Source organism: Paramormyrops kingsleyae, chromosome 10 (genome assembly GCF_048594095.1).
Source record: "Paramormyrops kingsleyae isolate MSU_618 chromosome 10, PKINGS_0.4, whole genome shotgun sequence".
Classification (NCBI taxonomy): Eukaryota; Metazoa; Chordata; class Actinopteri; order Osteoglossiformes; family Mormyridae; genus Paramormyrops; species Paramormyrops kingsleyae.
The window spans coordinates 8646348-8664492 of NC_132806.1; the positions used below are offsets into that span (position 1 = coordinate 8646348).

The window sequence follows — 18145 nt, forward strand, 5'->3', positions numbered from 1 at the left end:
TGCTAAGTATAACATAAATACACATTTGCAGCATTATGATATGAAACTGATGCAAGTATCTGTTATGACTTGACATGACGGAGGAAGGATGATCCACATAGCAGCTCCAATAAATCAGGGTTTATTTAGCAAAACAAGCAGAATGGGAGAACCATAAAACAAAAGGACAGTAAGGGCTCAAAATAAAACTGGCAAAAACAAAAATTAAGGCAGGGAACAACACCAAAAACCACAATACTAAGGCTAGAATGAACAAAGGAAGACTACAATAACTAACAGAGAATAAGTACAACCAACAAACACATCACTACACAGGGAAAGAACTACAATGAACCACCAAAAAACAGAACAAGAACTTAAATACACCGCTAACATGGGGGACAGGTGAGGACCATAACGAATCAACTGATCATTAAGGGCATGGGGTAGCAAGGAACAGGTGGGGTAGAACAATTAACAGGCACAGAGAGGTCAATTAGCAGATAGGGAAAAAGGACCAAACCCAGAACTAGGGAAACCAAATGAGCCGGGAACAAGGAGCAAAAAACAAGGAACTGAAACTGAAATACCAATACAAATGTTAAACCGAAAGAGTACAAAACCCAGCTTAGAACCCACAACCAAACAAGGGGAGTTGAGAACAGGGGTTGACCACTTAGCGTGTTAAGCCGCCAGGGAGTAGGTAAACATACTGGGGACTTAGGGCTACAAGACAGAGGAGGGAATAGGATGGCTAGTGACACCTGCTGGCCAAATGGGGACAAAACACATGGGACAGGGCCAGATGGGCGCCGATCCTGACATGTATTGCTTTATGCAGAGAATGCGTACTTGTGTACCAGTCACGTGCATCCCTGGTAATACTGCTAAATATGACATATCCCCTATGCACCCAATCCTGATTCCTCAGCATATTACGCCCCCTTCTTCCTCTTGCTGCCTTTTAAATGGATTTTTAATGCTCAGTTTTCGTAATAGTTATATTTTCCTCTGAGACCTGTATTCCTGGGTTCCTGGCAGTGTTTCGGAGCACATTCAGTTACAGCCTCACTGCAGAGGTTGTATTAAGTTCTTTGAAGATTCCGCCAAAGAAACATCCAAAATCTGATACGTTTGCCATACCAAGGGTCAACGCCTCCTCCTCCTCCAGACCAGTGCTAGGAGGTTGCAGCCTTTTTTCCAAGTCGTGGAAGATTACTGCGACACACTTATTAAGAACAAATGGCGTTTAACAAGGACTTTTAATAGATTATGGACGTGGCCAGACCAGATGCGTCTTACAGCTGTTGGATGCCCACGCAGCTTCGATGAAGCAGTATACAGAAGATCTCTCTTGGGGTGGGGAGTGGGGGCTGAGTGGAGTCTTAGTGGTTCATTGAAACCAGCACATTCCCAGCTTTTCGTCGCACTCTGGCCAATTAAAACAGAAACACCAGGCTAGGGTCCTGCTGGAAACTCATGTGGGCTGCAAAGCAAAATTTATTAAGGGTTTCTGAAGCTACAGCATGTTGGAAATGTAGGATTGAACATCAAAACTAAATTTTAACTGTAAGATAAAAGCTCAGCATGTTGGAAGCTACTCCCCTTGTTAAAATAAACGGATCGGAACGTACATTTTCACAAACACACAGGGAAAAAAAAGCACTTTTACAGATGGGGTGTTTTCTTTGCTTAGCTGTATGTAAAAGCTTTACATCATCGAGCACACATTTTTGTCTGAAAGTGATGTGCATGTGAAGATCGGGGTCATCCAGAATTCCTGGAGCAGTTAAGGACCTTGCTCATTAGTGCTCTAATTACTAGTCATGGCATTTGAACCCACAACATTCTGGATGTGGGCACAGCTCCTTAACAACAAGCTGTACACCACCTTACAGCTTTACAGCATGAGCTTCCCACACTGACCTGAGGTTGCAGGCGGTAGATACACTCCTGGGAGGCCGAAACACAGGTCCCAGCACTGAGATTCTAATGAAACAAACCAGCCCACAATGAAGGAGTGGAAAGGCCGCATTCCTGAGTATGGGGAGTTGGTCAGCACTTAATGTGTCACTTGCAGACTGTCAAACAGCGAAACACCCACCACCCCAACTAAGCTTCACAGCGTTAGGAAATCCTGGAAAGTTCTGACAGATGAAACAGACATTTTGACCTTTTTCTATAAAATATATACAGACAGCTTTTTCCACCAGCAAAGCTTTTCTTTTTCAAACACATCCATATCTCTGCACGGGATTGTTTGAAAGCTATCTGACATGTGCGAAATGTGTATCGTACCTGAAATTGTCTCCATCGCTCAAGCCCAATCTCCATGACCATGCTGTGTTGTTTTTACTGTAGCAATGTTTTGAGTTCCCCCCCCCCCCCCCGATTTCCCTAATGAAACCACACTGCCGATCGGCAAATCAAAGGGAAAAGGAGCTGCTTAACTTTACCAGTCCTTTTATCTTGGCTTATCTACTGTGACAGTTTTCATTGCCACACGAAATTTGTTTGTGTGTGTGTGTCTCTATATGTGTATACTGTATATATATATAAACGGGTAACACCACTTGAAGGGGCACAATGTAGTATTGCACTGTTAGTTAATGTATTAATTAACCAGAAACTAAGTGTTAGTTACATTCTGATCCCATGTTTGTTTATCATTAATCAATCATGATAATTCATATATTGCATACAGTTATTATATTAGTTCATGACTTGTACTTGAGTAGTGACTACTCCCTAGTCTGGAGTAGGTTTACTGTATAAAAAGTTATTTTTGAAAAAGAGAGATTTTGTTATTCTCTCTATTTTTTGGAAGTTGGAAGTCATAATGGAAAAGAAGAGGAATTTAAAGTGAGGCGGGACTCAGTAATTGGACGCAGATGCTTCTTACCCACTTTTGTGCTTTCTGTGTGTGTGCGCGTGCGTCTGTGCGCGCGGGTCTGTGCAGGCCTCTGTCGCCAGAGACCCTCAAACAGCCGAAGGGAGACCATCTTCCCCTGGAAGCTTTACAGTGCTCTGTCTAAATTGGCAGATGAAATGATTTAGTGTGCAAATGCTGTACCTTCCAGTCAGGCCACTCTGGGCGTTTAACAATGAACTGTTAGTCTTGTTAATGGTGCAGTCTTGACAGAACCTTGCTGCGTTTCATAAATAAAATAAAAAACATTGCAGTCCCATATTTGCACAAATGTCAGAAACCAACAAAAGAACATTTTACTGTAACGAAGAGTGGAATTTTAGCTTAAACATCATCCAGTATATACAACTGTGAATTGTCATGTCATTTAAAATTACAAATAATTATAAATATTGCAGATGTTATTGCGATATAAGGCTACTTTAGCATTTTGAGATAGCTCTGTATACATAGATGAATGCTCACTGGCTCAGACCCAATACTGAAGAATGTGACTCCATGCTAAGTATTCATTAGTTTGGTATGGTTTTTGATCCTAAAAAGCCAATGTGCTGGAAAATACTGACATTGGTTCAGGTCAGAATACGGGGGATTTTGTCCTTATTTTGACATTGCTTTAATACTTAGTTGGATCTTGCTCAGCTGTTTTGAACTCATTTGAATATGTAAAAGGTGCAATTAGCAATAAAAGTGCGAGACATTTCCTGCAGCAAAGCAGCTGAGAGGCGTCCAAGCAACGGCAAATATTTATCCCCCGCAAACACGGCACTGATGACAGGGCCTAGGAAATCTGGGTGGCGGAAGGGGGGGGGGGCATTCCATCAGCGGGAAGAAGCTCTCAGTCTTTTATCCCCCCACCGAGCGGATCTATGCAGGCATTTCCAGTCCGTCACGTGCTTGTCCCAGAAATGCTTTGTATTCCTTTTCTGTAATGTTCAGAAACTGGAAGCAGCTGGAGAGGCACAAATAGGCAGATGTAAGAGAAGAAGACGTAAGGCTTTACGGACCCCAGAAAGTCCCCAGCACGGAGCCAGGGAGTCTGCATGAGTCACAGACTTCAGCCCCGTCTTTCTGCAGTTCCAGAGGTTCTGCGGAAGGTTGGCATCCAGTCAGGGGGTCACCACGGTCGATACACGTTGCTCATGTTTGCTCAATGCAGTGGGAAACCCCCCCCCCCCCCCCCCCCCCGCACACACCTTTCAGTATAATCACCATGAAGTCTGATGGAGTTTTAGTCCCCCAGAAATGACTGAGATATTTTCTAGCATGTCCCTTAACCCTGTTTATATAGATCATAAATACTAAAGTGAATATGTCTGCATCAAGCATGTATCTGGATCTACAAAAATACTGTAATATTTCAGAAACAAAGTAAAACAGGCTGATATATTTTGCTATGACAGTAACCCTGGTCAGGGCCTCAAACAGAACCATCAGTTTTCCCTTTTCGGTGACAGGAGCAGGGTCAGAGGAGGGGGTGCCGGGGGAATGAGGCATACAGGGCATGTTTCACAGCATGGTCAGACTAACCGAGGATGTAGGAGAGGCGAACACATCATTCTGCAGATCAGAGCGAATCAGCAAATGCAGCCTCAGTCACTTGACTCTCCTTCTGCCCCACAAACACCTACAAAACTTCTTCACAGTTAGAATAGAAGAGGAAAAACATCTCTGCCTGATTAATTGACAGTTCCCTAGAATCTCAGCTACGGTGCTGTGCTACCAGAACCTTGAGACATTTCTGAATCACTCTCTGGAATGAGAATTTTCCTTCTTCAATAACCTGGCTGTGAAGCTTGCGTACTGCTGGATGCTTGAATATGGCCCATCCCAGGTTCTGCTCAGAAACACCAATAAATAGTCCTTTGTTGCTGTGGAGAAAGCCGTTCTGCAATTGAGTGTGTGAAGAAAAAACAAAAAATAAAAGAGATTTAACCCAGTGACGTGTGTAAATTCTGATAAACGCATGTATATAAAAAAAATAAGCTGTATGTATTTTCAGAGATTTGTTTATTTATTCACATCAGTTTTACACACACTATCAGTTGCTAATTTAGTAGTAGTCAGACTCTTTCAGGCTACTGAACACATTAATAGTAGTAGATGGTTTAGGTTCTAGGTGAGGCTGTGTTGTATTGGAGGTCCTGTTCTGAAGGTGTAGGTCAAAGAACATGCAGGGCCGTGTTTTTACTACATATGCATCATCTGGTCCCATAGACACTGTGGATGACCCCCCCCCCTCCCCCCCTGCACAGGGATTGAGTCCCTGTATGTGGACAGATAACAAAAAGTAACAGTTTATTTTAACTCCATTACATAGCTTTTGCTTTCCCACAGACTGCTCCAAATACCCGCCCAAGCCTAAGTTTGTCACTATCTATAAATGGGGGCCAGGAGCCGGACTAAGCCTCACAGCCCCAAAGACACGCTATCCTTATCTGGTAAACCCAGGTTTGTTTTCCCGTAATGCCCTCCCATCATCACAAAACACAGCAACAATAAGGCATCTTTCATATTTTTTTTTCTTACAAAAACAGACGGAAGTGTAGGGATGGGAGGAGCAGACGAACCAGTGACTTCAGACATTTTGGGTTCCCGAGGTGTCTATTTGATTCAAACCACCGAGACGGAGCACATCTGTGGTCAGGAACTGAGGCGGCTTTGGGGTGCTGGGCTGGTGGGTCAGTGAATGAGGTCCCCCTGACATGCCTTCACACCCACACGCAGCCGCCCCGCGTCCCGGCCCCGGAAGACACAGCTGCAGGATCAGGACGCCGTATAGTCCTGTTTTCCTGCGGCTTTCTCACCAGAATCCCACGGGGGAAAGACTCCGAGAACCGTGCGCTTCGCTGCACGGCTTGACGAAGAGCACCTCTATCTGCCTCCCATTCGGTATGGAACATCGTTACCAGATGTTTCACTAAAACAATACATTTAAGAGATTTTTTTTGTATATAAATATATACTTCCTCTGGGTGCGTGTAGGCGGCCTAGTCCTCCTGAGGATAGATGAAATGAGGTCCCGGCAGTGTTTTATGTCAGAGTGTGACATTCGCAGCAGGTCAGGGTGGGAAGTGAGCACACAGGGGGGCTGCTTGCGACCCCCGAGGCGGCTGGTTCCCATGCCTGGGCTGGGAACTTTCAGGCATAAGGCGTCCTAATGATACCCTTCCTGACTCTGCCCCCCCCCCCCATCCCCCCATCACCCCCTACCCACTATATACATTAAGGTCCTCTAAGAAATCCAGCTGTACTCCAGAGACTCCCCTGAAATGGAGCAGATCAGCCTTCGTTAAGACGTTTTAAGCTTTATTGTCTTTAACATTCAGGGCCAAACAGATTTTCGCCCATTGCAAGAAAACTTTGCATTTATTTATCTAGCAGACGCTTTTATCCAAAGCAACATTAATTTTAATTTTTTTTTTTAAGATTGGAGGGGTAGACAGTTCTTGGAACGATTGAGGCAGCTTTGGGGGGTGGCTTAATTGAGGGTTAAGGGCTTTACAAAACAACCAGATGCTGAAACCTCTGCTGATGCTGGGATCTGAACCTGCAACCATCCGATGACAGGAATAGCATCGTAACCTGTCTTTATTACTGTGTGTGTTGACGTTGGAGTGAATTCAAGCAAGTTTATGATAATGCACTGAATTATTGATAGCACGTTATCACCATATGCTAGTCAACAGCTATTCAGTGCAAGTCAGTTATCTTTCCATCCATAGCTCATATCCACTTATCCAGAGTCAAAGAAAGCCTGAAACCAATCCCTGGCAGCTTCAGATACAAAGCAGGGGACTTGCTGGTCACGCACTATGGTCACACACACTAATTATGGTCCCACACACTAATTTACTGTCACTAATTCAGCTCACTTTCTGAATTGCTGAAGAAATCAGCAGTTAGTGAAAGGGTCCCATGTTGCTTGGTTTGAAATGATACTTTATGCACCATTTGCACAAGTAGGCCTACACTGGAATATATATATGTCAGAGAGAAGCTCAGGGTCAGAGCAGAGGGTTAGCCGTTTTTGTGCCTTTCCGGTGTACTTTTCAGGGTTAGGGAACTTGCCCAAGGACCCAGTGGTGATGTGACTACTCTACCAAATAAAGGATTTAAACAAGTAATGTTCCGATCATGGACACAGAGCCCAAATACTGTAGTAGTTAAGAGTCAATCTGATGGCCTTGGGGTCACCCCAGTGTTTCCCTCTGTGTCTGTGTTATGGCTGGGCAGTGGCATATATTTTTGTTGAGTCGCCACGGTTTTAGGCAACGTCGGCTTCTTTTAGTGTCTTGGGATTCTGCCAGCTGCTCTTGGCTGGGATCACCATGCCACAAACAACTCGTACTGTGGCTGCCAGTGCTTTTGGGGAGCCAGTAATGACAGGATCAGTGCAGTCATCCATACACATGCAATTCTCATTCTTGATGATGGAGGTTAGGCTTTTTCAGGGGTGGGGGAAATACTTGATGGTGAATATCAACTTGTAAACAAGAAGGTTGCCAGTCACTGCTGTTAGACCCTTTACCGGAAATGTAGCTAAGCAACTGCAAATCACAAGGGTCACATTTTTAAGGCCTGCATCCTGAAGTTTAAAGCCCTCTCTTTCAGCTTTAAATGTTTCTAATCCCACTTTCAACCTCAGCCTCTATCCTCCTCAGCCCTTTCCTCCGAAAACTCTTTTCAAATAGTCAGGAAAAACAGAAACAGGCAGCCAAGAATTACCAATGACTTGGCATATAGGTGCAAATCTCTTCATTTAGGCCAAGAGAACACAATTTTTTCAGCCTTTAAGGTACAAACATCACACAGAGCTTACTATGACCCCAGCAACACCAAACAAGGCTATACTCAAAGTTTTTTTCGGACATTATTTTTGAGTAAATTCAGCTGGCAGCTTCTCTAGTTCATTCATTAACGACTGCTGAAGTTATTTGGCTTTGACATTGAAGCGAGGCACATGGACAGCTCCGATACAGGGCTTCCCAGCTCTGGCTGGACGTGACTCTTTAATGTTTATCTAGGGTTATGAGTATCAGCACTGGGAAATTGTGACCCCGAGGACTCTGCATCCCAAACTCCCTAGAGGAATGCCCTCCATGGGAAAAAATGCAGATATTAATGCTGGGAATAGGAAGTGTAACCCAGAGAGCAAGGGGGGGGTTAGCTCGTAACCTAAGATAAATAAAACAAAGTGGTAAAAAAAAAATGTGTTGAGCCTCCTGACAGAGGATGGATGTCTTAGACTTTCCTTGACTGCTCTTTTGAGGGGGTTGTTCACTAGCTGGAAACAATCAACCAAGTTTGCCATAAATGATGTTTCCTGTGGCAGTTTCGCCTTGAATGCTCACCCACGCTGCCTTTGTGTTAGCTCTGTGCTAACAGTTTGGTGTGTTGGGGGGGGGGGGGGTCTGCTGGTCTGTGCTTCACACCTGCAGTTCTTCTCTAGAAAAGTCCTACAATGGGACCACAAGAGTCCGGAGTCGTCCCAGAGACGCAGCCCCCCTACCTTTCAACAGTGGACCCCAATGGCGTAGCACACAAAGTGGGTTGCGGGTTTTGTGAATTCGATGGCCTGCGTTTGGCCCCAGATTCAATGCGGGGGCCAGAGTCCTGGAGGTAGCTTTCCCATGGGCTCCCTCAGCGGAACCGCTCCTCCCCCGATCCCCCTCTTCCGCTTTCCAAGCTTTCCCACCCCACTCGTGCCTCCAGCCTGTCTTTTAATTGTTTCCAGACCCCCCCGCCCCCCACACACACGCACACACTTGCTACCCACCACAACCCCCCCCCCCTTTATGCTGGATCATTCCATCTGTTCCCACAGCATATGACGCAGTATTTACTCACTCATATGCTTCCATATGTAACTTTTTGAGGTCAGAAAGGGGGGGGGGAATTACAACAATGTTGCCTTTAACCAGCAGGGCCCCCATCCACCAGCCTCCTGGACACTCTGCACAATTTCAGACTCATCAGGCCTGACTAAGAGGATAAGTAAGAATTTTTGGGGGGATGGGGGGTCGTATTATGCTGATTTGGACACTGCGCTGAACCACTGAATACCCATGATTAGTCACTGGTCACCAAGTTCCACCTAACATGCAGTGTTTCTTAACCCGGTCCTCAGGTAGCCCGAGATTTTGCTCCCTCCCAGCCCCCTGCCAGACAGTCCACAAACGAGGACCGGGCTGAGAAGCACTGCTTTAAGCGGATACGACGCCAAAATCCCAGATAACGGGAGGCCACACTGACCCTCCAGCCAGCTATCATCCCGCTTGACCAATGCTGCTCTACCACCATCCCATAAATGAGACGAAAGAATAGCCATTGTGCTGCTAAAGAGGCATAGGTGGGGGGGTACCTGATGGGGTTTATTCATTCGGACTGTAGCATGGAATTGTTTTCTATACTGATTTCTTTTGGGAATGCATGGTGGGGGGGGGGGTCACCCAGTAGGTGGGCTGAAAGTTGGGGTGGTTTTCTGACGGTGTGGATGTCTGCTCACTTATTTTTAATCTTTAGCTTTAGTGATATGCAGGGGTACTGCCACATATTTTGGGCCCCCAACCCAGACCAATCCGATTGTGTTACAAATTTTTTAGGGCCACAGTCAGTCAGGGGCCCTTGGAGACTAAAATCCCCCCCGCCCCCCATTACGGTCCCTGGTGATATGAATGACAGGGAGGTATCTGAAGGGACAGCCCAGCGGTGATTTGTCTGGTGATTTTATTTTTTGGAAGCTGGTTTTCATTCCCATCAGCCATTGCTATTTTCCTGTGGCAAAATGCATTAACTTATTAAAATGACACAGGGCACATTAAATTTCAGATTACTCTGATTCCACACACAAACTGGCTTATGTAAGGCAAGTAATGACATAAATTAATTTTACTTATCGCCACTTTATCATGGGCCCGTCTGGGCCCCCCCATTCAGATTGATAAAAATAAATATTTTTTATAATGCAATTTTTTAATATTAAGATTCACAAAATACATTAAATGTGAATTATTTTGTCTTGGGGATTAGTATAATTACGTATAAATAATAATAACATTCAGAGCATCTTCTCTTACGTTTCTTGACTAATCTTATGTTAACTCAGGCCTATAATTCTCTGGGAGTTTCTTGCTGCTCGATCAAACATTTAACTATATGTCATGGTTGTATTATTATTGTGGTCACTATATATTGTAGGAACGTAAGTATGTTTAATAAAACATGCAGTAATTAGCTTCGCTCAGGTCCATCCAGATTTAATGCAGACCCACTCACCAGCCTCTTTCTGTATCTGCCTCTCTTCAGAGGCTCAGAGAGGAGAGTCTCACCCCTCTGGGGCTGTGGGCTGGGTTCCCCCTCCTCCTGTATTTCGAGCTTGCCTGTTGTCCCTGTGTACGCATGGTGTTCCTCTCCCAGTCCAGTTGGGATCTCTTACCCCAACACACACAGTATAGGGAATTAAGTCAGGGGTGTCAAACTGCAGTCCTGGGGGGCGCAGCCCTGTGTAGCTTAGTTCTTTCCCTGTTCCACCACAAATGATTCAGCTCAACAGCCCCCCAGGACTGCAGTTTGACACCTGTGGGGTAAGTAGAATCTAGGTCACATAACTGCTGAATTATATCGCTGAATATTGCTTCTCTTTGAGGTGGCAGTCTAGCTTGAGTTAGAAACCATGAAAGGAGATCAGGAGATGCACAAGAATTTTCAATTATCATAAGAGAGAGATAGCAGGTGTCAGAATTCTGGAATAAGCACAAATCATAGTGATGTTGATGGGCAAGACCACCCAAGTGTGTTGCCGGGCATTAAGACCTATTGGGAAAAAAGTTCAGCCTGTGTGGAGTGTTCCAGCGGAAGATCTCCTGCCAACTGAGGTCAGCCGGGCATCTTGACAGCCTGCACTTTGAGAAGGCAATAGGGAGTGACTTTGTTGTCATTGTAAGGTAGCGAGTATAACAGAATTCAATGTCCCAGCTTGTTCTTCTATGAGACAACACACAAGAGCAAAAGTTTTGGGTCAGAATTCAGGGTTCACCGTTTTCTGGAACCCCAGAAGAGCTTTGGCTGTTGGGGCATTGGGGCATTGCTCACAGGTCTAACAATAATACAATTATTCTGCCAGTCACAGGATTTGGACAAGTAAGCTTTAGAGTCACAAACTGCCCTGAGAAGCCTTCCTCTAAAAAAAATAAAATAAAAAAAAAAAATAATAATAATAATAATAAACAGATAGATAGATAAAAATAAAAGATTACACTCTAGGTAATGAAATGAACCTTCATTTAACAGATTTTTTTTGTCTTTCTCTTCTTGCTACAGAACAAGTCATCATACATAGTCATACATACATAGTCATCATGAAGACTGACAGAGGAAACATGAGCATCCTTCTGGTCCTCCTTACAGGTGAGAGACAGCAGTCTTACGTGAGCAGCGAGTTCAAGATCACTGCACTGCTCACAGGACGTCTGTTACACCAGCAGTGGTGGATCGGGGTAGGGGGGGTTCAGCTGCCATCCCTTCCTTTGGGTTGCTACCCCATCTGCTACCCCAGTTTCAGGTGAAGTTCTCAGGTGAAGTTGACTCACAGCCAAGTATAGACTTTCTCAGGGGGGCTGGGGTGGGGGAGGGGGATGTTACTTTGGGGGATTTAGTGGCTTACAAGGTGTCTTCATCCCATTTACCCAACTTGACCTAAGACGCAAAGTGTGAAAGTGTAAGTGAAGCGCCCAAGTGTGCAGGGATTTCTTGAAAGCAATGGGACACCCTTGAAATCTGAAGTAGTAGATAATATTATTATTATTAAGAGACACGCTACAAATTGTCATTTGTGTTGGTTATGTTTGAGGTTGTCCTTCACTGTAACTTAGGCTATGTAATTATTTGTGGACAACTCTGGGCACTTAAATTAAAACTTCTTCAGAGGCATGTTGGGCTCTGAGTAACCTTTAGCTTGTGTTCGATGTAAACATTAGACATCACTCATGCACTGCATTGCTTCCATGCAGTATTTCCCAATGTGTGGATGAAGTGCACATTAAGCGTGCTGCACTTGGCTTATTTGAGGGGCAGGTCACCCTTGGATACTTACGGCAAGCACATGAAGGCGCCTGCCAAATTGGCTAGTGTGTAATTGTGTGCTTGGTGGGGCAAATGGGACGAATTCAGGGGCTGCATCCTTCGAAGGATGCAATCTATGGAGCCTCTGTAGGACGCAGTGAACGTTGGGATCTTGGCAAAGGAATAACTCATTCATAAGCTGCATCTGAAGGAACCTTCGATGTGGGCCGGCCCAGTCCTGCCACTGTGACACATTCAGTCTCTGAACGCAGCCTCAGGATGCAGCCGCTGAATTTGGACACAGCCGTAGTCTCCAGTGCTCAGAGTGCTGTGTAAGATAGTATTCCAGTAGATGATGTTAGCTCTCTCTCCCCTTCCATTCCTTTCGGCATCGTGCTGTGCATGTGCTTCAGACGTCAGCACGCCATCAGTCAGAGAGGTAACGTTAAAATGTTACTTTCTAATTATATGTCAACATAGTTTCCATAATTCAAAAATGTATGAATTAGTGATTTACACCATTTCTCTGCATCTTCCGTAGGGCCGTGTGATATCTAAAATAATAATAATAATATGTGATATTGAAAGTAAATTATAATTTTCCAATAATATCAAGTCGTCCACCCCCCTTGTAAATCCCGAGCATGGCACCACCATTACAAATGACATCCACATACACCGATAGTAAATGAGGAGTTAAAAATAATAGCAGCGGAAATGTAGACTAGAAGATTGAAGTGGGCTGTGGGGGTGAGGGAAAAGTCAGGATCAGGCGGTCAGAATTAAACGTGCGGAATAAATTATTGTTATTATATTCAATATATTCAATAAAATGCCAGCGTAAATTTGAATAAAATTCTAATACATCACACATAAATACCTGTACATCTGAAAAAATGTTTTTGTGATGCAGCCCCTTAAAATTTCCATGCCACCGTCTTGCCACCCCATGCAGAATATTCTGGATCTGCCCCTGTTTACCAGCCAGGACAGAGATTCCTCAACAATGCAGACACTACACACACATCTCTAAGTGTTCTCTCTAAACGATCCTAAAGCACTCTGGGTTTTGAACACTGGATGACATTGTCTCTCAGCCGGTTGAGTCCACACACGTGCACTGCCTTAACCTATTCTGAAGGTTTTCTGGTTTGTTCTGCAGCCTTTGTTCAGTTGTACCTCTTCAGCGAGGGCCTGGAAATCACCCCTAACAATTCAACCATCGTCCTGGAAGCCAATTCTAGCATTTCTATAACATGTTCTGGCTGGAGTGAAGTAGTCTGGACAAAAAGAACTTTGTCTCAGCGGGATCCCTCCTTGGTTTTGATCAAGAATGGTGCCACCTCTAGCACCCTGTTTCTGGAGGATGTGACGTGGAACCAGACAGGCGTGTACATTTGCAGCGAAACCATTGCGGAGGAAGCAAGAGAGATCTCCATTTTTGTGGCAGGTAGGACCTGGCCAGACGACAGACATGCTCTCTATATCTATCTATCTATCTATCTATCTATCTATCTATCTATCTATCTATCTATCTATCTATCATCTGTTTATTATTATTATTATTATTATTATTATTATTATTATTATTATTATCATATGTCAGGGGTGTAACAGTTCTCCAATTCCAAGCTTCAGTTCAAGCCTCAGTTTTTTTTTTGAGGAGAGGGGTATTTCTTTTGGTGAATATGAAAAAAAACTGGGTTTTATTAATCGCAAACATTTTTGAATGCAATCTTGAGCGTTCTATTGAAACTAGCCTTGCTTTTATCGCTGGCATACTTTTATGTAATAATGTGAGGGTAAATTAATATAATAAAATATTAGATGTTTAACAAAATTTCAGGGGTTGATTATTGTGTAATTAGGCTGATGACTGGTTAACAGGTGGATGTTTGATATGCATACACAGCAGAAGAAATTGCAAAAATGTCAACAATTTCACTTCTCTTTCCATCTGTTTTCTTACAGACCCCAAGGTGTGGTTCATTCCAAACGAGCATGGCATGGTTACCAAGACAAGTGATGAGGGTACTGTTCCCTGCCTTGTCACCAACCCCAAAATCAACGTTACCCTCTATGAAAAATCAGCTGATACTCCTATGTTTGGAGAGTACAACCCAAGTACTGGATTCACAGCTTTTCTGGAAGACAGGACATACTACTGCAAAGGGGAACTTAATGGCGAGGAGAGGAGTTCCCAATTGTTTTACATTTTCAGCATTGTGGGTACGATAAAGGCATTCAATTCCATTCCCTCTCAGATTTTTTTTTAATGATGCTTGCAAATGTTTTAATTCTGTGTAGTTGTTTTGCTGTGGTTCTTTTTTGTGTGTGTTTGCTTTAGAAGTGCTTTCTAGCACTTCCCAGGCTGTAAATAAGAAACTATACTTGATGCTTTGCCTGGTAAAATAAAGGTTAAAATAAAAAATAAAATAAATAAGAGGCCAACCATGCACCAGATGAAAGTTGGCTAGTCGGTTTAATACAAATCTCTCTCTGTCTATTCAGCTCCAGAAATTCTTGAACCCAAAATCAAGGCCTCAAAGACTGTGCTGAGGAAGGGCGAGCCCCTCATGGTCAACTGTACTGTAAACGGAGCAGAAATAGTTTACTTTTCATGGAATTACCCGCACACAAAAGTAAGCATAACTATGCTGATTCTTGTCATTATATCAGCTGGGTTAAATGTGTGTGCCTGTCATCCGAAGGTTGCTGGTTCGAGCCCCGGTCTCGGCAGAATAGTCACGTATCTTTTGGTCCTTGAGCACGATCCTTAACCCCGCAAAGTGCTCTGGGGCATTGGATAAGTGACCTCATCCTGCACTTGGATCCCAAGCTTTGTTCTCAGCTGTATATAGCAGGGGTGGGGAACCGGATCCATGGAGGGCCGGTGCGGGTTTTTGGGATAACCTCCTAATCAGCCAATAACAGTGGGTCCTCAGGACTGGAGTTGAAAACCACTGCTTTATTATTGGCTGATTGAGAGGTCATCCCAGAAACCTGCACCCACACCGGCCCTCCATGGATCAGGTTCCCCACCGCTATTGTATGGTGTGTGTGTGTCACAGACGAGAGAAAGAAGGGTTATGCCAAGAGACTCATTCCGATGTGCCTGCACTCATACTTGTGCAAATGGCAAATAAAGGATAATTGGCTCCGAAATTCATGTTCATGAAGTGTTTTATGTGCTGTGGTAAAGTTCTACTTGCAGAGATTCAAGTTGATGCAGAGTATGTTGCTGTTTCTTTAAAAGGGCAAGACTATCGAGCCCCTGACTGACTTCATGTCCAGCACAAGTATGCGCTCCTTTCTCAACATAAGCAGTGCCACCCTGGACAACTCAGGCCAGTACACCTGCCACGTCTATGAAGGAGTTCAGGAAAACAAGGCCAATATCAGCATGAACATCACAGTCCTTGGTGAGCCGCGCAGATCTCTCAGAAAACAACAGGCAGGAGGTCGAGCCGTCGCTTAGCTTCACCCAAGAGAGCAGCACGTTAATGAAGAAAAAGGAGAATCGTACTTTAGTTTTAGCCACAGCTGGGGTAGAAGGGCTCCAACATCTGTGAATGCGAAGTCTGTCCTTATGTGAGGTGTCTCAAAATTAAATTTCCCCGCTTAACACCACAGAGCCAAAATGGCACAATAGTTTCCCTTGAACACAGTAAGGCGTGCATACAGGATGTCTGGCAGCTCACTAGCTCTGACTGCCAGAAATGTAAACGAGGGGACCTGACCAGGCTTTTAAAGGGACAGCCTAGTCATTCTGCTAAGCAGTGTGCCAGGTAAGCAAAATCACAGTGGAAAAGCCCCAGCTGCTGTCAGCAGGCCTCCATTCCGGGTTAATGGGCTTAGACCACCGCCGTGACTTGGCCCCTAACCATTCCCCCTTCCTGGCAAAGCCTCCCAAGCTTTCTACTCTGTTACTTAGGGGAATTTAGTGGCTTACAAGGTCTCTTCAATTTTGATCACTGCCACCTAGTGGATGACTGAATTACCAACATCTGACTGAATTGCTTACTATGTTGTTAGAACTGAAGCCTCCATAAGGAATTTGGTAAATACTGCTTTCTTATTGGTCCAGAGATGTCACATGGGTATTGATGATTTTCCTGTAATTGCACAGGTAGTTCCAGCATCCCAGTAACAGTTATATATTAATGCTTTTTAATATTTTATTAAACATGTTAATATGAAATCTGTGATATGAAAACTATAAATAAGCAGTCATTCTTTATATTGTGCCGACACTTTTATTGTGCCAAGTGGAGCTTCGGATTAAGCTCCTCTCGTTACTTGAGATATACTCTTTATTCACCATTTTAGATTATTGCGCCATTAAGCTGGAGCCGACAGGGAAAGATTACTGAAATAGGAGAGATAAATAGAGGATGAGAGGAGGGAGAGAAAGAGAAGAGGGAAAAAGAGAGAAAGAGAAGAGCGACAGATAGAGAGAGAAAAACAGGGAAAGAAAAATAATACATGACAACTTAAGAAAAAGTGGAGCAAAAGGAAAGAGGAACAAAAGGAAGCTTCTGCATCTTAGTGCTGGACACTGTGTCATCACACCAGCTGCTGCATCTGAAAAACAAGATCCAGGTGCATAAAAAGTATACAGAGAAAGAAACCAGTGGTACCATTATGACAGAGAATAAGCTTGTGCCAGTATCTGCTTCTGGAGTTAAATACATTAATACCAAAGAAAAAAATACATAAGCAGACCAACAGGAACACGGTCTGGATATCGCCATACCAGTATCTGCATCTGAGAAGGAAGGATGGAAGCCAAACACACACACAGACACACATACACACACACATACACACACACACACACACACACACACACACACACACACAGATAAGAAGGAGAGGGATAAAATAGGGCAAGAAAACCCTGGGCTATCTTGTATGTGTGTGTGTGTATGTGTGTGTGTGTGTGTGTGTGTGTGTGTGTATGTGTGTGTGTGTGTGTATGTGTGTGTGTGCGTGTCTATGTATGTGCGCGTTCTATGTGTACAGTATGTGGGTGGATGTGAATGTGTGTGTATGTGTGTGTGTGCATACTGTATATGCGTGTGTGTGCGCATGTGTGTATGGGTGGATGTGAATGTATGTGTGCATGTGCATATATACGTGTGTGTGCACGCATTTGTGTATGTTTGTGTGTTGTGAGTGTATGTATGAGTGTGCAGGTTAACATGGAATAATTTCCAATGAGTGTGCGAGACCACAATGTCGTCCCGGGGCCCTCTAGACGGGCAGGAGAGCCCCGAGCGATCATGAACCCAGCCGCCCCACAGCGGCCAGGTACCCAGGCCTCCCACCACTGGAGAGCTGCGTGTCCGCCCAAGGTGGCAGAGGGGGGAGGCACCGGGCTCCCCCCACCGGCGAGCACAAGCCAGGGGCCCCACGGCCACAGGCAGCAGCGCGCCGGTTCCCCCCCGGGGCCCAGCTGCGCAGGCACGAATAGAGCCTGGAGCCCGGTCCACCTGCGCACCCCTGGGGAGACCTGCACCCCCCCAAGAACCCCCACCTGGGGGACCAGGGGGACTCCCTGAGAGTCACCAGGCACCCCCGCCCCTGGCTACCCCGACCGCCCCTCCCCCAAGCTCAGACCCCCCCCAACCCTCCCTCCCCCATGCCCAGACCCCCCCCCCCCCCAAATCCCCTCACTACCGCCCCCACACCGCCCCATCATTCACGTGCTCCCCCGTTCCAGGACAAGCAGTCAAACCAAGTTGTCGTTGATTATTTTTGTACACCTCGTTTATCCCTCATTGTAAGTGAAACGTTGTACTGTATTTAACATACTAGTGAATAAAACACATCTGTGTGTACATATACACGCTCTAGTGAGGATCCTACAGTCTGTATAACCAGCATTAAGTCACCAAGACCAATCTCTGTCTTGCAGAGCAAGGATTTGTGAAGCTCCACTCGGTAATGAGCCAGAACATCTCGACACAGCTGCAGGAAAGCGTCCAGTTTAGGGTGCTTATTGACGCCTACCCCAAGCCCCTGGTGAACTGGACCAATGACCACGCCCTACTTTTTGGAGACACCGTCTCTGTTGAAACTAGACAGCTGCAGGAGACCAGGTGACTGCACCTCTGCTTCCGTCGGCCACCACACAGAATACCTAATAGAAGTGTTTTGTCTTTAACATGC

The 18145-nt window shown here is 44.9% G+C and overlaps 1 protein-coding gene across 4 annotated transcripts in view; it reads left to right on the plus strand.

The window, feature by feature from the left end:
* pdgfrb (platelet-derived growth factor receptor, beta polypeptide) overlaps nucleotides 1–18145 on the plus strand; it is a 38625-nt gene that overhangs the window by 4307 nt on the left and 16173 nt on the right. For all 4 annotated transcript variants that reach the window (XM_023833902.2, XM_023833901.2, XM_023833905.2 and 1 more), the window contains 6 exons: nucleotides 11231–11317; nucleotides 13134–13421; nucleotides 13943–14200; nucleotides 14483–14613; nucleotides 15228–15393; nucleotides 17892–18075. In XM_023833902.2, coding sequence (XP_023689670.1) covers nucleotides 11269–11317; nucleotides 13134–13421; nucleotides 13943–14200; nucleotides 14483–14613; nucleotides 15228–15393; nucleotides 17892–18075 — 1076 coding nt within the window. In that variant the 5' untranslated portion in view covers nucleotides 11231–11268. The remainder of the gene's footprint in view (nucleotides 1–11230; nucleotides 11318–13133; nucleotides 13422–13942; nucleotides 14201–14482; nucleotides 14614–15227; nucleotides 15394–17891; nucleotides 18076–18145) is intronic.